This window comes from Bombus affinis, chromosome 11 (assembly GCF_024516045.1).
Source record: "Bombus affinis isolate iyBomAffi1 chromosome 11, iyBomAffi1.2, whole genome shotgun sequence".
NCBI classification, from domain to species: Eukaryota; Metazoa; Arthropoda; class Insecta; order Hymenoptera; family Apidae; genus Bombus; species Bombus affinis.
Genome location: NC_066354.1, coordinates 11,047,501 through 11,062,759, shown reverse-complemented (window position 1 = coordinate 11,062,759; position 15,259 = coordinate 11,047,501). Strand labels below are relative to the sequence as shown.

Below are 15,259 nucleotides of genomic sequence, written 5' to 3'. Positions count from 1 at the left end.
TATATTTAAAATATTAAAGTAAAAGAAATGGGAAAGGGTAGAAAAAACTACAACGATTTTATGTACGAGAGTGGGGAACAGAATAGGAGGGAGATAAACAAGCGCCACCAAGGAGAGCATCGACGAATCGTAAGCCAGTGGTCTCAAGGGGTCGTGAGAAGGTGCTGCGCCCCACAAGCAACGGAGAAGTTCGAGGGTAGTAAAGTAGTAACGCATTCGACACACTGGCCTCATATACCGGATATAACCCACATATTAAGGTACATACAACGAATAAATACTACCGTCTTTGTAATCGTTATCTTTTCGACGAAACGAAGATTTAGAAGAAGTCAAAAGTTCAAATGTTACTGTGTTACTTTATATAGATCAATAGTTATAAATCGTGATGCAAATATTATGCAAATATTGTTGAGACTAAAAGTGATTATGTAGCGTGAAACTTACCCCTCGAATTTACTACATATTATCACATGTACACAGTTTTATCTTTCAGTGTGACAATAATGTGCGATAATGATGTGCGTGTATCATGGCTACGACATTGTTCAAATATATTATTACAAACAAGTATTATATTTGCATTTAACTTGTAATTGATTAATCTCAATCTCGAAGAATTGCTAATTAGTTCGATCTGATTTTACAAACAATTAAATAAATTCGAGTTAGAAATATACATATATTAGTGACGTTTCTAGATATTACATCAAAATTATACGGCGTAGAGAAAAGAAATATTTTAAAAAGTTATTGTGTGAATGCACAATGCATCGACAGTAAATAATATTTTTTTTTTTTTTGTATTATTTAATTTGTACTTTACAATTTGTTCAGCTGGACATTCGGTAAATTGTAAATAATATGGCGCGCCTTCATCTGCAATCGATGACGTCAAAGTCAACGGAAAGGGATGTCAACGATTCGATTTAACAATTAAATGGAATGCCTGCATCCTTGTAAAGGTTTCAGATGAAAATATGTCAAACGTGAAATGAATGAAATGAATATTGTTCGCTGATAAGAGCGTTAATTAAATTGAAATATCATATGTCATCGAGTGTTATGAAAAATTTGTCACACAAGTAAATATCGTTTGACCTGAACACGGCATAGCTAAAAGAATTCTCGAATTCGTCGCTCTACTATATAAAACCGTACTGCGTCTGATGAAATCGATCGGCAAACGTTTCAGGAAATTTGAATTTTCAATCGATGAAATTCAATCTTGTTACAGTATACAGCTGTTTAAAGCGAAACGAAGATAACAGAGGAGAAAACAGAGGAACAAAGAGAAACGGCGCTAACGAAAGTACGTGACGAGGAAATGTCGTGATAAGATACGACAATAGGACCCAAGCGTCGGAACTTAGGTCGTGAGGAGGGAACACGGCTAAGAAATAAGAAACGAAATGTATTGGCCAGCGGACGTTCCTAATTGAAAAATAGAGGCATCGAAGGCGAAAAGCAGCAGGTTGATGTTAAGTGGGGAGATATTAAAATGGGTCAAGAGTATCTCCATGATGACAGTGTACTTACGTTGTTCGACTTCACGCTCGATGCCTTCGTGAAGAGATTCTCCTGCGAACTCGTCGCGAGGATCATCGAGTCCGCGATATAATATAACACCGTCGTCGTTTCCTCCAATGTCATTGACAACGAGCTTCAAACTAGTTCCAATGTAAATTAATAATCTTGACCGCGTAATATTTCGCGATAAATTTCAAAACGAGCAAATTTGCCGCGGAAATATAATAATTTATTAAGAGACAGAAAAGAGAAATGAGATTGTTAATGGAATTATTATCTTGTCGTGTCAACGATAAGTAACTAACGTACCACTTAAGTTGTGTGTACGTTTCTTGGATTGTTGTTAGTTTATGTAGAAACTTTAAATCGCGCGATGCGATACGTTACGGGCAACGACTGTCGACATAATCATTTTGCGTTTAAAAATCGTTGAAGGGGAGAGAAGAATATCTTCCTGCGAAATTTAAAAAGATTATTTTCGTGGTGTACGGATCGCGCAAAATTACGGAGTCTGTGTCCATCACGGGGGCGACTTGGCCGTACAACATTACTACCCAAGGTAAATGAATTTTTGTTATATTTAATTACACCTTTACCTAATCGATTTTACATATAATTGATTTCAAATAAAAGGAACTTGAAACTTGTGGTAAGAGAAAGAAACGAAGATTGTTTCAAAGGATACTACTACATACACATATTTATGATACATGTATCTGTTATGCAAGAAAATCAATTTATTAAATATAACATGTCGCAAATCGAAACGATGCGTTTCAAGTTGAATAATTGAACGAAAACATCATGAAATATATTTGCATTTTGCTAATGAAGAAACCGCAGTTCCGAAGTTTAGCTACAACAATTACCAGATTACCACTTTCTCTGTATCAGAAAACGTACGTAATATTCCGACACTTTCCAAGTAATCTATGAACTTAGGTACGATTGGAATTACTGACCCACTATCGTCGGCTGTAATATGTCAAGATTACCGCACTCTTCTTACTTTCACCTTACTTTACTTCCCGACAGATAACGAAACATATTCTGTTAGCGTAAAGCGTAAGAGAGAGCGTTCCAACGTTCGAAGTTGTTTGTCGCACGTGTTATAATCGATGCGCTTCAGGTAGCTTCATTATCATTACCATAACCATTACCGTACAGTACGATCATTTCTCTCTTCATCGAACTCCGTGACAACGATGTGTAGCATTTAATATGTAAAATGTATCTACGTAAAAATAATTTATACCGTTAATTAATAGACTAAAAGAAGGCAAACGAAAGGAAAAGATCGATTTTGATGGAATCAACGTCGGTCAATATGGGTATGCTAAAAACATTGCAGCAGCGATGGAAAATGTACGATTAATTTTTCAAATAATGTAATAAAATGTTCGGTAAACGGCGATAAAATTTTGCTTGCATTAAAATCCATCGCACAAAATTGGATTATTGCCAAGAACAGATGCGTTAGTATCGCTATTTACTCCGCATTGCGGATCGAAATACATTTATCGCGCGAAAGGGAAAATGTTTGCGATTAATGTCCGATTGTTCCTGCAAAACGTGTCCAATAGACGGAAGCGATGGTCGCCGCGAGAGAATAATACCTGAACTTGGATTTCTTTTATGTAATATATTAGCGCATAAAATAACTAAATACAGAGAATACAACAGGGTAAAGTATCTAAATATAGGATAAAATAAGGAAGTAAAGAAGTTGATTCAAACTATTGTGGTTCATTTATGTACGAGCCAATGATACTAACTAATCGAAAATATTTAAGAAGGGTATGACGATTACAGGGGAGATGAGCAACAGCGCTGGGTTAGGATTCGGCATCGGTCTCGGCGGCGGCGGCGAAGGTCCAGTCCTTACAGCCGCTCAACAACGCCAAGGGGTAATCACTTTTTTGGTGATGCTAGCTGTGCTCTGCTTTATATTCGCTTATTGCTGTTGGGGCGCACCGTTCTGCAGATCATTGTGCAGACGACACTGTTGCTGCCAACTCGAAGATCCAGAGCCAGATTCACGATTTAGCAATAACGATCAAACTATGGTAGCAACACCAACGATTATTCTCTTGCCACACGGTAGAATGCTCGTTGTGGATGGTACGATCTTCACGCAGTTTCAAACCGATCCAACTGGTGAGATTGCAAATGTATACTAAACTTCGGTGCTCCTTTCTTCTTCTTCTTCTCCTTTACTTTTTTCTTCTGACATTATGAAAGATATATAAGAAAGAATCTTTCAAGTTGTAGAATATCAACGAATCGAAGACGAAAATGTTAGTTACTCTATGTTATTTGTCGGAACAGGTTTAGATTTGGTGGAACTAGGTGATAGCGTACTACGTGCTCAAAGAAATCCACGAGGCATAATTCGACATCAGCTACAAAACAGCCAAGGTAGTATACTTGAGATGGATGCAGAAACGTCAAGCAAAGATAGTTTAGGATCCGTTGGGTGTTTTCCACCACCAACTTACGAGAGTATCTATGGTAAAGAAGAGTCGGATATGCCGCCATCGTATTCCGATATCTTATTACACAGGTCAGTTTTAATTCTAAAGATATTTGCGATAATTTCTCTTTAACAGATTTGATAATTCTATCGTTAGGTTTGCCAATCTTCCTCATGAGATAGATATGCACGGTTATTGTCACGATGGCAAAGAAGAAATTGAAATGCAAAGTTTAGATGGTTGTCCGCATATACTAAGCAATCCGATGAATACAATAGCATACCCTTATGCGACGGTAACGAATTTCTCGAGTCAAAGCTTCCCACGAAGGACCGTCTCGAGAAATCCATCCATCATTAGCAATCCACTTGATAGCTATTACGTCGATAACGAATTAGAATTATACCGGTTGAGTCAGGAGATGGTACCACGAGTATTTAGTAATGCGAACTTTGAGACTCTTAGAACTTATCAAGATGAAACTTCGTTTTATAATGTGAACGGAAACGTAAGCGAACGACAAAGCGATACGTTGTCGAATAATGGAAATTATTGCTTGTCCGATAATAACATTCGAAACAACGAAAGAGTGATCCCAAATAATACCGATCAAGTATCGAGGAATATAACGTCAGCAAATGAGTTAATGAATACAAGAAATCTTGTTCGAAGCATATCGAGAACTAGCGAAGAAAGTAGAAATAACATAGAAAATTCACAGAGAGATAACCAAGAGACTGGAGTAGTTTTCGTCCGGATATCACGTTCCGACGATTGCAACAATAGCCACACTTCGCAAAACTGGTATAACGACGCAACTATCGAGAACGATAGGTCGAGAGAACAAGCAAATCAGGAAGATCGATCTAGTCTAAGAAATATACATTCCGAAAATGGCCAGACGGATGAAACCAATCACAATATGGAATCTAATCCGATAGGATATTATATAAGAAATCAAAGCACTGATGAGGCTGTCGGTAGGTCGCACAGGCTAGAAAACGAAGCTGTTTATTCTGACGAAGAGACTAGAAATTTTGGAGCACTGGCAGACATTCGCGAAAGTCGGGTATAACCTGAGATATAACACTGAAAATATATGATAACAATCGTTAGGAGGTAGAAAACTCTCTGACCAAAGGTGCATATGTCGATAATTACATTCTGTAAAAAGCTTATAATAAAAGTGGAAACATATTCTATTAATGTAACAGTTTGTTTTCATGGAAATGAATTACTTTGAAACGTATCTTAAATAATAAAATTCGCAGTACTAAGAGCGATCGAAATTTAGTAGAGAAATCTATTATGCAATTGAAATTAATATTATTTAATTTATCAGAATCAAATATTTTTTTTTTGTTAGTTCTTAATCTAAATGTACTATGATGGGTTTTAAGTCTATTTGTACACAAAAAGATAATTATAACATTTAAAAAAGTATGGAAAAATGCGGACAAATAATTCAACTGACCTAAGAGGATCACCAAATTGTTTAAGTCCTGAAAATAATTTTACATACAAAAAGGTACAATCAATTTAATTATGGTATAATAATGAGAGGAGAAAGACGAGGAAAAGTTGGTTCAGTCCGTCCAAGGGTTAATCTACACACTAGGTTCAGTAATTGTTAAGTAAATGACCGTCGTAAATGAATTCAAATATTTTTTACGCATTATTAGTAATCTATTCTACAGACTACTTGTTATATATTTGCTTTTTATATTATTTTAGTATAAAACGCAATACAGTTAACGATTTCTGAAATTCAAACTTAGATGCAAGAAGCTCATAATTTATATTTTTACGTGTCACGAAAAAACAATGAATATAGAATACATAAAAGTAAGACGTGTATAGAATAACTGTTGGACACATGTCCTATGTACAGGTCCTATGTACAGATTATGTATATGTAAATCTATCTCCTGAATTGAGTTTGAACTTACTACTCTAAAAGAATTGTGGAATAAATGCATAAGATGTACACTGTTATTTTACAAAAATATACTACGTGGCACTATTGTCCACGCACACATACTCACACACATGTGGTATTTATATGACATAAACAAGATACAATGAAAATTGATTTTACATAGAGTCATATATGCGTTATAAATATACACTAAGTTACATGAAAATTATACACTGAACACATTATTACCGTTGTTGCATAGATAAAAAAGATATTAAATTAAAGCTACTAATGAAATAAAGTATTTAATAAAAAATTGAAACTTTGTTTTCAATCCATATTTTTTTCTAAATATATAGGTAATAGAAAAAGAATAGGAAACCAAAAATGTTAAAATAAAGGTAAAATTTTACTCGTAATAATTTAATTAAAGGATACTCTTTAATCGTCACTATGAATCGACGAGTAATAGTAGCATACCTTTAAATTAATTTTGTACGAATCATTTCTCACATATGCATCGGTATTTAATATTTTTTTACGATTTAATTTTCACTATCTACGTCTTCAGGGGCCGAAGAATCTTCATCTACATCTTCCCGATCCCAATCCTTCAATTTCGTTCCCATTACAAAATCTTCTCTCAGCACATTCCAAATTTCTTTCTCCTTCTGTATGAGATATACATATATTATCGTTTTTTCAACATTAAATATTGGCTAACAATAATAACACTTGTCTAAGATATACCTTTACCTTCTTTTTATGCTTTCCATTTTCTTGCGTTTCATTTTTTACATCATTATCTACTGGTATACTTTTACTTCCTCCCATAAGAACATCCAAGAATACAGTCTTATCAATATTTTTCAATACTTGATCGCGTTTTCTTTCTAACGGTCCAGCTTCTGATAATTTTTTGTTAATTTCACCTTGCTGTTGTTTAACTGCATTGAATAGTTGTACTACACCTCTACAATAAACAATGATTATTTATTTAAAATAAACAAAAAAATTACATCCTCTATCCTTAGAATAATTAAATTACTTTGTAGCAATCTTTTGTAATGTCCTTTCACGCTCTCTGTCCGTTATGCTTGGTTTTACTCTAATACCTAAATTTTTTTCTTTCTTCCTTTCTTTTATTTGTGGTTCTTTTACATTAGCGTCTCCTTCTTCTAATTTCTCTGTCTTTGTTTCCCTTTTCTCTTCCTCAATTTCAAATGACAACTTTTCTTTATCTTTTTCATCTTTCACATCGCATAACCTTTTTGCTTTTGATAAAACTATTGTCTTCCTACGTTTTGGCTTTTTTGTCTGTAGAATTTTTTGCATAGCATCTGCCCATCCGGGATTTCCACCAACTCCATTTTTTGCATCATTAAGCTCATCATCTTCAAATTCTTCTTCTTCTATATGCATTTTTATATGTTTCATTTTTATAGATCTTCTGCTTGGCCTTCCTAGTTCCACTGCTTCAGAGTCTAAGGAATAATCATCACTACTGCTTTTATCATCATTACAACATTTTTCTTATTTCATTGCAATAATATTTATGAAATATACATATCAAGTAAAATAAAAAATATTTTTACAAAATTGACACGAACAAGAATCTTTAATAATTTCTTGAAACTACAAATATTAGATTAAACATGATAGGTTATGTAAGAAGAGAATCAGAATTTAAATAAATCCTACATATAATCTTGTGAGTTTCTCAATGATTTTCTCATGTTTGCCTTATTATCTAACACGACTATTATTAATTAAGAAGAAAAAACCATACATTAATATATTTGATTAAAGTCAATATTAACCCACGATCGTACCTTATGATTAAGAAACCAAGGAGAATATTCAAATAGAATTAATCTCGATTAATTCCTTATGTTCTAAACTTTCATTTGAGCTCTCCCCGAAATTAAAAAATTCTCCCTAGGAGCCGAAAAATTTGGATTTTTTAATTTTAACACCTGTCAATTGGACATAATAAAATATATATTATATTATGTATATTTCAGACGTAGATATTTCAAAATTAAGTGATGATAACGATATAATTATTAAGATAACTGAATTTGTTTTTTCATGCTTTACAAAAATATCGGAAAATAAATATAAGGTTTTATTTGAAAGAATATCGATGACCTTGAAATACTGTAAAAAAGAAATGATCATGAGAGAAAACTATTTATATATATTATATATGGTTCCTAAAATAATGTAACTTTGTCCTGACAAATTTTTCCATACAACGATACAACAAATAAGGTAAATATTTAAGTAATCTCATTTACCTGGACCACCCTGTACATGCATATTAATCGAGGGCCAATCAACCATTTCATTACTCACGAATACGATGAAACTCTATGTATGATGAAACTGTATTGAATATTTATGAAGAATTTGTAATGTTATATTTTATTTTAATTATTATAAGTCTTCCCTATTTTTTCTACCGTGCAAGTACGTACGTACTGGATAACAAGATTCGAGAATTCTCGGTTAAAATGTCTTTTCGTTTTCGATATTGCGTGCAACGAAGCAACATTTATTAAAGCGCCTCTCATGTCAGTTTTAGAAGAACTACGAATAGAATTCCACGGTGAATTATACTTTACACTGCGAACAGCTGTTTGTCTCTAAGACTTCTCTAGACTTAATGAAATACTATTTTTTTTTTTTAATATTTTGACGTAACTATAGCAGAAAAACCAAAATATAATAAGATAATAATTGTAAATGTGGAATCTCTCTTATCAAGAAATATTATATTTAATTTTAAGAGTATTGTTGTTTGCGAGGAAAAGCTCAAAATGGTATCTTTCAAATCTTTGTTCGTATTATCTATCAAATAAACACATGTAACCTAAAACGCGTGAATTTAAAGAAATTTAAAGGAAATTATAGAAATGGATGTTGTTGTTACAACAAGTTTAGAAGCCCTGATACGTAAGTTAAAATTTATTTATTGTCTAGAAATGTCTATAGTAGCAAAAACTGTCCATTTTATAGATATCCAGTTGTGGTTAATTTATTAAATATATCATTTTCTCTTCTTTTATTTTTTCCTTCTTTCTTATCTTTTTATAGAAAGGGTAACAAATCCCCAAAATCAAAAACCTGATATAGCTGCAACCGAAGCATTCTGTGTGATGCTCACCAAAGAAGCAGAAGGTATTCAAATTGGCACTAAATTATTAGCACTGCGTATTCAATCATCTAACGAGACTGAAGCACTTCAAGCTCTTGCTGTAAGTTTCTTTGTCATATTTCATGTTTCTGTTGCATAACAAATTCAGATGTAAAATTATTTCATTTCATATTATTTTATTCATTTAAAGTTATTCTAAGGAAAAACTGTATATATGTATGCATATATGTATACATATAGGAAGTAAAAGTTATTTTATTTTTATTGTTTTATTTGATTTATTGTTTATTGTTTAGTATTTGATACATTTTGAATATAAATTCAAATTAAAAGATAATCTCTGATAGTAAACCAACATACATATTGCACAAGTATAAGTTTTATCATTCTTATATGTTGTTTTTGGTTTTTAATTACTTTTACAGTTACTAGATACATGTATGAATAGATGTGGGCCATCTTTTCACGCAGAAGTTGGTAAATTTCGTTTTCTAAATGAAATGATTCGTTTAGTTTCACCAAAGTACCTAGGTGGTAAAACGCCAGCTGTGGTGCGCCAAAAAGTATTACAGTTGTTACATACATGGACAAAGGAGTATCCAAAAGAATTAAAAATTAAAGAAGCCTATGAAATGTTAAAAAAACAGGGTGTTATAGAAGTGAGTTCCATATATTATTTTTGACAGAGAGTTTAGTCTCCTTTTTTTCAATCTTTTCTTAAGATGTGGAAATTGTACATGTATTCAGGATGATTCCGTGTCTTTAAATAATACTCAAGAGGAAGGATTGAAAGCATTGAAAACTAAGAGTACGATATTTGATGATGAAGAGAAATCTAAATTGCTGCAGAAATTACTGCAAAGTAAAAATCCTGATGATTTACAAGCTGCAAATAGATTAATTAAAACTATGGTGAGAGAGGTAAGTGTAATATGTATTTGAAAAATTGTAAAATAGTAGTTTTGCAAAATATATCAACTACTATTTTATAGGATGAAAGAAGAGTACAATTAAATTCACGTAGGATAATGGAGCTAGAATCTGTTCATAACAATGCAAAATTATTATCAGAAATGTTAGATTCGTATAACTGTAATGAAACTAGTACAGAAGATCTTGAATTAATGAAAGAATTATATCAGGCTTGTGAACGATTAAAACCAATTGTGCTCAGATTGGCAAATGAAACCCAAGATAACGAAGGAATGCTTAGTAAGTATCTTATCAAAATTCGTTTAAAGAAATTTAACGAATACGAGAATTACTTTCTTTGTCTATTAAAAAATCATTTCTTCATTCAACTTTTACTAATATCAGGTTAATAACTTGAGCATAAAATGTAAAAACTTACATTATAATTATTAGTAGGAATTTTAAAGCCATATCATGTTTAAATAATCTAATAGGTGATGTACTTGCTGCAAGTGATGAATTGGAACAAGTATTTGAGAAGTACACTGCTATTATAGTTCATGGTAAATGTGTGAAGCCTAAGACAGACTCCGATATCAGTCCGTATTTATTAGACTTATCTTCTCCAATGGAGAATGTTCCTCTTAAAAGTGACGGTGTAAACGCAATGACCACAAATCATCAGTCAGATATGGAAGTTTTAGGAGATATCTTCAGTTCATTAGGGAAGTCTGAAGATTCAGAAATCTCTTCGGTTTCTGATGCAAATCTCTTAATGATCGAATCAGTCATGCAGCCAATCAATGTCTTACCTAAAAATAAGAAAGGTCCGTGAATGTAAAATATCTGACACATATGCTCTATCGATTGAATAACGCTGATATATTGAAAAAATCGAGCGTTTTTAATAATGAATTTGATCGATTAAATAAACGAACAAATGGTGAGTAACGTTCCATTTTCAGATGAATTAATCAACACATCTGAAAAGAAAATTGACAGTAAAGCAAAAGCACTGGAGGAATTGAACGAATTGGGAGAGTCTTTGCTTAAACAAAGCTTATCAGGCATAGTATCGAATTCACGTGTAAAGTTAGGAAGGTTGGTAAAACGTACTTATTATACTTTTTAATTAGTTCCATTATATACAATTTTCTATGGCGTTTAGTAGTAGTAGTAAACAAACTACAAAAAATAGTAAACAAAGTATAAATCGTCCACCAAATATCAAACCTTTCAAACGTTTCAACGACCTTCCCTCGTAGCGGCAGTTCTTCACATTTTCCTAATTTGTCGGATACTACAAGTGTAAAGAACGAAAAACTGTCTGATATTCATCTTAAGTCAAGCGATAACATTCCATCTCACGGTGATACAAATCCTCAAACCATCGAATCTAATGCAAATGAGAAGATAGAAACGAACCGATGTAACAATCGATCAAGTGTATGGGATGCTGCTTCAATAATACCATCGACGGAAAACTCAGTTAGTCCTGAACCAGAGATTAAACCATTGACAGACATTAACATTAGCCTTCAAGATATTAAACCAGGTAAATCGTTTCTTGTTCTTTTGTATCTATTGATATTATCATAAAAATACATTATATCTTTGCCTAAAGACAGAGTACGATGATATACCTCTTATTCAATGTCCGATATTTAATGAGATATGTTAGTAACGTTTAAAATAAAATTGTTCGTTTTATTGTTTATTCAATAGGTATTAATCCGCCTATGACGGTAATCGAAGAGAAGAATGGTATATCTGTTGTGCTTCATTTTGCTCGAGATAATCCAAGACAAGATGTGTTTGTCGTAGTGATTATGACAATGAGTAAGAATTTGAAGCCACTTACTAATTACTTGTTTCAAGCAGTGGTGCCAAAAGTATGTTTTTAATATTCATTTAATTACTTTTCGTCGTTGTTATTGTTCATACAACTAGCAAATCATTACAATTAATTAAATTGCTAACATTTGAAACTGAAAATATTCTTCCTTTTTAGAAATGTAAATGTAGACTACAGCCACCTTCTGGAACAGGATTGCCTGGTCATAATCCATTCTTGCCTCCATCAGCAATTACTCAAATCATGCTAATTGCAAATCCTACCAAGGTAAAATAATGAAAATATTTCTTTTGTATTTAAAATATTTACTGACGTTCTCTAACTTGATATAATCTGTTTTGTAGGAAACGGTATCATTAAAGTTCATGTTAAGTTATACAATGGACAATGAAACTTTCACAGAAATGGGTGAAGTAGAAAAGTTGCCTTTCATTTAAAGTACTTAAAGTATAATTACGAAGAGTAAACTCACAAAAATGCAGGTTCCAATAGCTAAAAGGAGAATAATATATATATATATATATTATATATATTAACACATATTATATATATAATATGTACACACGCGCGCGCACACACACACATACACACACAAACAAACAAAATTTTCCAAAATTGGAATCATGAGAAAGTAATTTTCTCTTATGCTTTATTTCTTGGATTATAATTACAATTTTATCTTCATTATCATACTTATTATTATATTTAAAGATAAAATTAATGTTACGTAGTTACTTAAAAGTAATGTTGTGATTTATGTATACGCTTGAAAATGTGCAAATTTTAAGATCAGAAGATGGAAGTGGACACATTGGAAAATCGTACATGATAAAATCGAAATAACTATAATTGAAAAATAGGGGAAAGAGAAGGCACAAATAAAAGAAACAACAAAACACGAAAATTAGATAGTTTAATATAAACTATAAGTTAAAACGACATTCCTCCTATTCAAAAATTTAAACAAATGTACTGCTCGTTTAGGAAACGGAAAGTACTTCATCACGAAATGCAAGAGCAGTAACTGCTTTTTGGTGACCTTGATATTCTCGTTCTACTACTCCTGTTGATACATTCCATAATCTTGCAACACCATCGGACGAAGCTAAATCAAGTCAAATGTTGAAATTAAATCCAAAAAAAAACGTGATAACAAAAGAATAAAAAAGAAAGTATGTTATTACCAGTAAATATGTATTGTGAATCTGCACTAAATGCAGCATCCCAGACCCATCGTTTTGCCTCATGTTGAAGTACTTGTACTTCCGAGAAATCTGTAGTTTTCCAAACTCGAGCAGTCTGATCAGCAGATGTAGTCACTAAAAGTCTGATCAAAAGAGACCACGAGTTACAATAAATAGTACATAATTTTATATGATTTTATTATCATATTATGTATTTAATGAAATATACTTACGTAGAATCGGGGCTAAATTTGCATCGAAGTGCGTAACGTTTGTGTGCTGAAAGTTTGTGACGAGGATTAAGACGGGTAGGTTCATCGCCTACACCCCCGGTAAGTGTCCAAATATAACAGTGGCCTTTGTTGTTCACTGCTGCCATATATGTACCATCTTGATCAATCGCAACGTCTTGCACAGACGCTTCAGCTTCTGGTATCTTCATGTACGAAGAGAAATTATTTAAATAAATAAGCGTGGAATTAAAATCAACCAAAATCGGCATGTTGCCATTACTAATAAAACAAATTATTTTCTACACTTTTTCGTACCAATTGTTCGTTATGATCCGAACGTAAATCCCACAAATGTATAACACCGCTTTGATCACCAACAATAAGTTCTGCTTGATTCGGATGCAGACAAACACAGTTTACAGGAGCTGACACTTGAAATATGCGTTGGCATTGAAAGCTACTTGACCTGTAACATTTTTGTTATTCTTTTTATTATTATTATCATCATTATTATTACTTACTTATTATTTTCAAATTTTTTTTTGTAGCAAACAATTAACATGATATCTAAATCCTATTTGTATTTGCCTGAGATCCCAAATCCGTGCTGAACAGTCTTCACCACCAGTATACATCCATTTCCCTTCTTCCTAAATATAATAATCTATATTAATAATTTTAGAATAAATGTTATCACATTACTATAAGAATAACCTTACGAAATTCCAAATTTGTATATCATTGATACCAGCAGAATATAATGATAAAGTACCTGGAAACCTAAACCTGTAATATTCTTTGACACTCCTTCATAATTAATAATTGGATTTGGATTGTTCGAAACCAAGTCATACATCCTTATATGTTGATATCCGGCAGCAGCTATTAGATATTTATCTGGAGTTATGTCTAAAGCATTGACTTGCTAAAAATAGCAAAGTATTAGAAGAAACAAATTTTAGACAAAATATACACGTGATATTTCCATAAATATCAGAAGATTACCGAATCTGTGTGTTCTGCAGTTCGTTGGCAAACTCCTGTGTGAGGTTGCCATATTTTGATAGTATGATCATAACCACCCGTTACAAGAATAACTTGCTCATTACTGTTAGTACCATCCACAGTCATTTGATAAAATGTAGAAATGATTAAAACTGGATCTCAATATTTTATAATTTTCTAGTAAGATTTCATATATCACAGACAAACGCACACGTCTCTTTGTTTTCTTCTACTTGTATCACTGCATGTTCAATTATATACAATTTATAGCTTATCCTTGGCTGTCTCAAAATACGTTAATTATAAATGAATAGTTATTCAATAAAATATACTTCTGTTATGTCTTTGTCTTTTACTTTACACCTTCTGTTTTTCCTTCCGATCAGCAGATTTTGTTTTTATTACACAGCAGGTTATGTCATAAAGGGAGATTTTTCTTATTTATCAACAGCTAGTAATATCTCTGTGTTACCATTAATTTAACCCGTTCTCTTTTAAAGGTACAACGTACAACAAAGAGGCATTGTTTGATTTATTTGTATTTATTTTTATTTTTGTTTTTACAATAGAAACTTAAAAACTGAGCAAGTTTATAAACAGAAACCATAAATGCCACTCTTCCCAAATAATATCATTATCCATTATTTCATGCAACATATCTTTCAATGCAATTTAAAAACATGATGTGTAAAATTTACATCCATATCAATATATATATGTATACATATAAATGTAAAAAATATATTACATTATTATTATTATTATTATTACATTTTTCAAATATTTGTTACAAACAATAACACTGATATTTGATACTGAAAAATATTTACTTAAATTTATAAGTTGATCTTGAAATTCGTTAAAATTGAGACATGTATTAAATAAAAAGTTTCAACGATTTATCGACGCTTTATCCAAAATTATATTACAATTATGATCGAACGGATAGACAATTAGTGAAAAACATATATACGTAGATAGATCGTAA

General features: G+C 32.0%; 4 protein-coding genes across 14 annotated transcripts; 2 read left to right on the top strand and 2 right to left on the bottom strand.

The window, feature by feature from the left end:
- Nucleotides 1–131: 131 nt before the first annotated feature.
- On the top strand, nucleotides 132–5,215 carry LOC126922236 (putative uncharacterized protein DDB_G0289263). Of its 8 annotated transcripts, none has more exons than XM_050734662.1 (5): nucleotides 132–260; nucleotides 1,238–2,089; nucleotides 2,164–3,687; nucleotides 3,859–4,093; nucleotides 4,161–5,215. In XM_050734662.1, exons 3-5 carry the CDS (start codon nucleotides 3,330–3,332, stop codon nucleotides 5,077–5,079), a joined length of 1,512 nt encoding a protein of 503 aa, XP_050590619.1. In that variant the 5' UTR covers nucleotides 132–260; nucleotides 1,238–2,089; nucleotides 2,164–3,329; the 3' UTR covers nucleotides 5,080–5,215. The 8 variants fall into 8 exon arrangements, with proteins under 8 accessions (XP_050590619.1, XP_050590618.1, XP_050590620.1 ...); XM_050734661.1 differs by having other exon boundaries at nucleotides 139–260; nucleotides 838–2,089; XM_050734663.1 differs by having other exon boundaries at nucleotides 139–1,085.
- A 1,097-nt stretch (nucleotides 5,216–6,312) lies between these two features.
- LOC126922278 (RRP15-like protein) lies at nucleotides 6,313–8,554 on the bottom strand. Of its 3 annotated transcripts, none has more exons than XM_050734757.1 (5): nucleotides 8,407–8,554; nucleotides 7,755–7,898; nucleotides 6,971–7,406; nucleotides 6,679–6,895; nucleotides 6,313–6,593 (listed from the first exon to the last, which is right to left on the bottom strand). In XM_050734757.1, the coding sequence occupies exons 3-5, from the start codon at nucleotides 7,357–7,359 to the stop codon at nucleotides 6,468–6,470; spliced, it is 732 nt and encodes a 243-aa protein (XP_050590714.1). In that variant the 5' UTR covers nucleotides 7,360–7,406; nucleotides 7,755–7,898; nucleotides 8,407–8,554; the 3' UTR covers nucleotides 6,313–6,467. The 3 variants fall into 3 exon arrangements, with proteins under 3 accessions (XP_050590714.1, XP_050590713.1, XP_050590712.1); XM_050734756.1 differs by lacking the exon at nucleotides 8,407–8,554 and adding an exon at nucleotides 8,223–8,370; XM_050734755.1 differs by lacking the exons at nucleotides 7,755–7,898; nucleotides 8,407–8,554 and adding an exon at nucleotides 8,223–8,370.
- LOC126922227 (ADP-ribosylation factor-binding protein GGA3) lies at nucleotides 8,392–13,040 on the top strand. 2 transcript variants are annotated; one of them, XM_050734634.1, is made up of 11 exons: nucleotides 8,392–8,533; nucleotides 9,022–9,182; nucleotides 9,508–9,741; nucleotides 9,830–10,003; nucleotides 10,075–10,294; nucleotides 10,489–10,821; nucleotides 10,960–11,095; nucleotides 11,260–11,549; nucleotides 11,720–11,886; nucleotides 12,006–12,116; nucleotides 12,194–13,040. In XM_050734634.1, exons 1-11 carry the CDS (start codon nucleotides 8,497–8,499, stop codon nucleotides 12,284–12,286), a joined length of 1,956 nt encoding a protein of 651 aa, XP_050590591.1. In that variant the 5' UTR covers nucleotides 8,392–8,496; the 3' UTR covers nucleotides 12,287–13,040. The 2 variants fall into 2 exon arrangements, with proteins under 2 accessions (XP_050590591.1, XP_050590590.1); XM_050734633.1 differs by lacking the exon at nucleotides 8,392–8,533 and adding an exon at nucleotides 8,698–8,880.
- LOC126922263 (target of rapamycin complex subunit lst8) lies at nucleotides 12,746–14,874 on the bottom strand. Its single transcript, XM_050734720.1, has 7 exons — nucleotides 14,272–14,874; nucleotides 14,039–14,191; nucleotides 13,855–13,916; nucleotides 13,582–13,732; nucleotides 13,267–13,469; nucleotides 13,034–13,176; nucleotides 12,746–12,954 (listed from the first exon to the last, which is right to left on the bottom strand). The coding sequence occupies exons 1-7, from the start codon at nucleotides 14,395–14,397 to the stop codon at nucleotides 12,830–12,832; spliced, it is 963 nt and encodes a 320-aa protein (XP_050590677.1). The 5' UTR covers nucleotides 14,398–14,874; the 3' UTR covers nucleotides 12,746–12,829.
- Nucleotides 14,875–15,259: the final 385 nt, after the last annotated feature.

Excerpts from the sequence above, each read along its gene's own strand:
- LOC126922236 (XM_050734662.1), top strand. The coding sequence starts at position 3,330 with ATGACGATTACAGGGGAGATGAGCAACAGCGCTGGGTTAGGATTCGGC. Across the intron at positions 3,688-3,858 it reads GTTTCAAACCGATCCAACTG|GTTTAGATTTGGTGGAACTA; the intron begins GTGAGATTGCAA and ends TTGTCGGAACAG. Across the intron at positions 4,094-4,160 it reads TCCGATATCTTATTACACAG|GTTTGCCAATCTTCCTCATG; the intron begins GTCAGTTTTAAT and ends TTCTATCGTTAG.
- LOC126922278 (XM_050734755.1), bottom strand. The coding sequence starts at position 8,268 with ATGGTTGATTGGCCCTCGATTAATATGCATGTACAGGGTGGTCCAG. Across the intron at positions 7,407-8,222 it reads GCATGTACAGGGTGGTCCAG|ACTCTGAAGCAGTGGAACTA; the intron begins GTAAATGAGATT and ends ATTATTCCTTAG. Across the intron at positions 6,896-6,970 it reads TTACAAAAGATTGCTACAAA|AGGTGTAGTACAACTATTCA; the intron begins GTAATTTAATTA and ends TGTTTATTGTAG.
- LOC126922227 (XM_050734633.1), top strand. The coding sequence starts at position 8,841 with ATGGATGTTGTTGTTACAACAAGTTTAGAAGCCCTGATAC. Across the intron at positions 9,183-9,507 it reads AAGCACTTCAAGCTCTTGCT|TTACTAGATACATGTATGAA; the intron begins GTAAGTTTCTTT and ends TTACTTTTACAG. Across the intron at positions 11,887-12,005 it reads TTCAAGCAGTGGTGCCAAAA|AAATGTAAATGTAGACTACA; the intron begins GTATGTTTTTAA and ends CTTCCTTTTTAG.
- LOC126922263 (XM_050734720.1), bottom strand. The coding sequence starts at position 14,397 with ATGACTGTGGATGGTACTAACAGTAATGAGCAAGTTATTCTTGTAACG. Across the intron at positions 13,917-14,038 it reads TTACAGGTTTAGGTTTCCAG|GAAGAAGGGAAATGGATGTA; the intron begins GTACTTTATCAT and ends TATTATATTTAG. Across the intron at positions 13,177-13,266 it reads AAATTTAGCCCCGATTCTAC|ACTTTTAGTGACTACATCTG; the intron begins GTAAGTATATTT and ends TCTTTTGATCAG.